Below are 2,510 nucleotides of genomic sequence, written 5' to 3' on the forward strand. Positions count from 1 at the left end.
CCCAGCCCGTGACAAGACTCGCCCCCACTCAACGAGGGTTGAGAGGACTACGAGAGAGATTGTTAGGGGCATTCCGACACCACCCTTCATGAGGACCTCACGCGATGGGTCCTAATACAACGTCACCCAGTCATTGTCATCCCTTAAGGGGGTATTCTGGTCTAGTAGCCTAAATTTTAGGCATTTTTCAAACTAACATAAAAAAAAAATTAAGAACATTTTTACTATAGGTTTTTTTATATGATGTTTATTAACGTTTCAAGAATATAAAAAAAAATTGAAAAAAAAAAAAATGATAAATTGGACAAATTACAGGTCGGTGAAGTGGGGGCTACAAAAAAAACGGTGCACCCTGGTTGACATGATTCCAGCCCTTGTAGTGATCTGAAACAAAAAAATTTGAAAAATTCTCAATCTGTAAAGATGTCGCTATCGCGTTGACCTTAGTCAAGAAAAAAAAAAAAATTCACAAAATGGCGTCGACATGAAATATCAATTTTTTTTTTACCCCCTTTTTTTGACCTTTTCGAATTTTTTAAAAATACTCCAAATTGAAATTTTTTAAAATCCAAAGCAGACGCGATAGAGAGATATATAAAGAAGATTCCCACCAAATTTCAAAAGAATCGGTCGGGTAGAACTTGAGATATCATGTCAACCACTTCAAAAAAAGTAGTTTTAAGAAAAACGCGTTTAAAGTTTGAGAAACAATTATAGTAGAATAACTCGTATAATAACATTCAATACTCACTTTGGATTAATCGGCGATTCCAGATCCATACATTGGGCCTTCCTCAACTTCATATTCGATGTTTTGTGAAGTTCTTTCAGCTAATCGAGCTGTTCTGCCTTCTTTGGAAGCAGCAGTAGCTCGTAGCTCGGAGCGCTCAATCCGAACTTCGTTACGTCTGATAGCAAATGAATGAGCTTCAGTACCAACGGTGATGCCCATAAGTTCCATCATTTTTAAGATGGGTAAATAACCTTCATTAAAAATGGCAACAGCTAAATAATTCGCAATTTGAATTGTTTGAGATCCAGCGTGAATATGCTTGGGAGCAAAAGTCCATATTAATGAATTGAGCGATTCATTGTTATTTTGAGTTTCGGATCCCAAACATCGATGTAGTAAATCGTCAGACGATAAACTGGTATAAATGGGCTCAATTACTTTCAGTACTTTTTCATCCAGGGGGGGATGTTCGTGGACAAACTCTTCAAGAGTGTTCTCAGCTGAGGCTTGTTGCCATTTACACCAGCTTGACGAACCAGTTGGGCAGTACATGTGTTGTGGATTCTTATCGCTTGAACTTTTATGATAATAAGTAGCCCATATTTCATTCTTCATACTCTGCAAACAATCAGGATGCCGACGAATTGCCAGACCGTAGTATAAACTCAACTCATGGATTACTTTATCTGTCAATTTACCAGCTCCTCTGCCGCCAATACCACTATTGTCTTTTTTTGCTTTACGCAACCTGGAACCCATACGTTTCTGGACATGCCCAACACACTCTTTTTTTTCTACGACTGGATCATCATCATACGGGTTGATATCAAGAATACCTTTAAATGTCTTGGAGTCTCCATCTCCAATATATTTTATGTACTTTACCCCGTGCTTCTCGACCGATCTGTTGAACATCTCGACAACAGCATCTACCTCCATTTTCCCAGCACTTCCCCGATGATTGATGGCACATGAATCTTCATGTTCCTCATACCAATCTTGATAAGCTTGAGGATCAGATTTCTTCTTTTCTTACCACAAGTTACAGCCTTGGCAAAAACTAGATTTTACGACAGTATCGATAACTTTTTTACTGTATTTACCAATAAGGGTTGTAACGCCAAAAAGTGAAGTAAACCCTCGCTTCTTCCAGGTGCCATCTCCAGAAACCGTCAAGTGTTTTGGATTTTCATTAGGCTCAAATTCTGATAATAATTCTTGCTCTTCTTTTACAGCTTTTGATATTAGCTGATCGTAAATTGCACTTGCGGCTGTATGTAAATTATCAAGACAACTGTAGTAAGTACTGATACATAAACCTTTGCATATATCCATGACACTACAAATATATTTATTCCTTCTCTTCCTACTCCTAAAAGTCTCATAGCTGTAACGATCCGGCGATTAATTTCATAAGCTTTGTTCACCAACGGACATGATTGAATGTATCGAACATTTTCACAACTGCACTGTAATGTAATTTTAAATCCTAAACCGCGTGGTGCCGTTTGAGAAAATTTAATTTCTTCTTTGCAGGTAGCACACACAATTAAAGTTGAGAGAGTTTGAAAAACTGAGAAAAATTCCAGAAGACAGTACCCAAAATTTTTGTTAATAACTATTTCCTCATCTCCAAACTTTTTTAACTTTGCTGCGGAAGCACTCGTATAACTACAATCTTTTTCAGCGGTAAATTGATTTGATGAAAATCGTTTCTTCTTGTGCCTATCTGGACGACTACTGCTCCCCCGCGCACTTTTTCTATCCATTTTTAAGC

The 2,510-nt window shown here is 37.6% G+C and overlaps 1 protein-coding gene across 1 annotated transcript; it reads right to left on the reverse strand.

Annotated features, from left to right (window-relative positions):
- Nucleotides 1–241: 241 nt before the first annotated feature.
- Nucleotides 242–1,862, reverse strand: LOC123270982. Its single transcript, XM_044737184.1, has 2 exons — nt 752–1,862; nt 242–384 (listed from the first exon to the last, which is right to left on the reverse strand). The coding sequence occupies exon 1, from the start codon at nt 1,670–1,672 to the stop codon at nt 758–760; it is 915 nt and encodes a 304-aa protein (XP_044593119.1). The 5' UTR covers nt 1,673–1,862; the 3' UTR covers nt 242–384; nt 752–757.
- Between the last annotated feature and the right edge of the window lie 648 nt (nt 1,863–2,510).

This window comes from Cotesia glomerata, linkage group LG8, assembly GCF_020080835.1.
Source record: "Cotesia glomerata isolate CgM1 linkage group LG8, MPM_Cglom_v2.3, whole genome shotgun sequence".
In the NCBI taxonomy this organism is placed as follows: domain Eukaryota; kingdom Metazoa; phylum Arthropoda; class Insecta; order Hymenoptera; family Braconidae; genus Cotesia; species Cotesia glomerata.

What these genes read in the sequence shown, in the direction of transcription:
- LOC123270982 (XM_044737184.1), bottom strand. Translation starts at nt 1,672, where the DNA reads ATGGAGGTAGATGCTGTTGTCGAGATGTTCAACAGATCGGTCGAGAAG.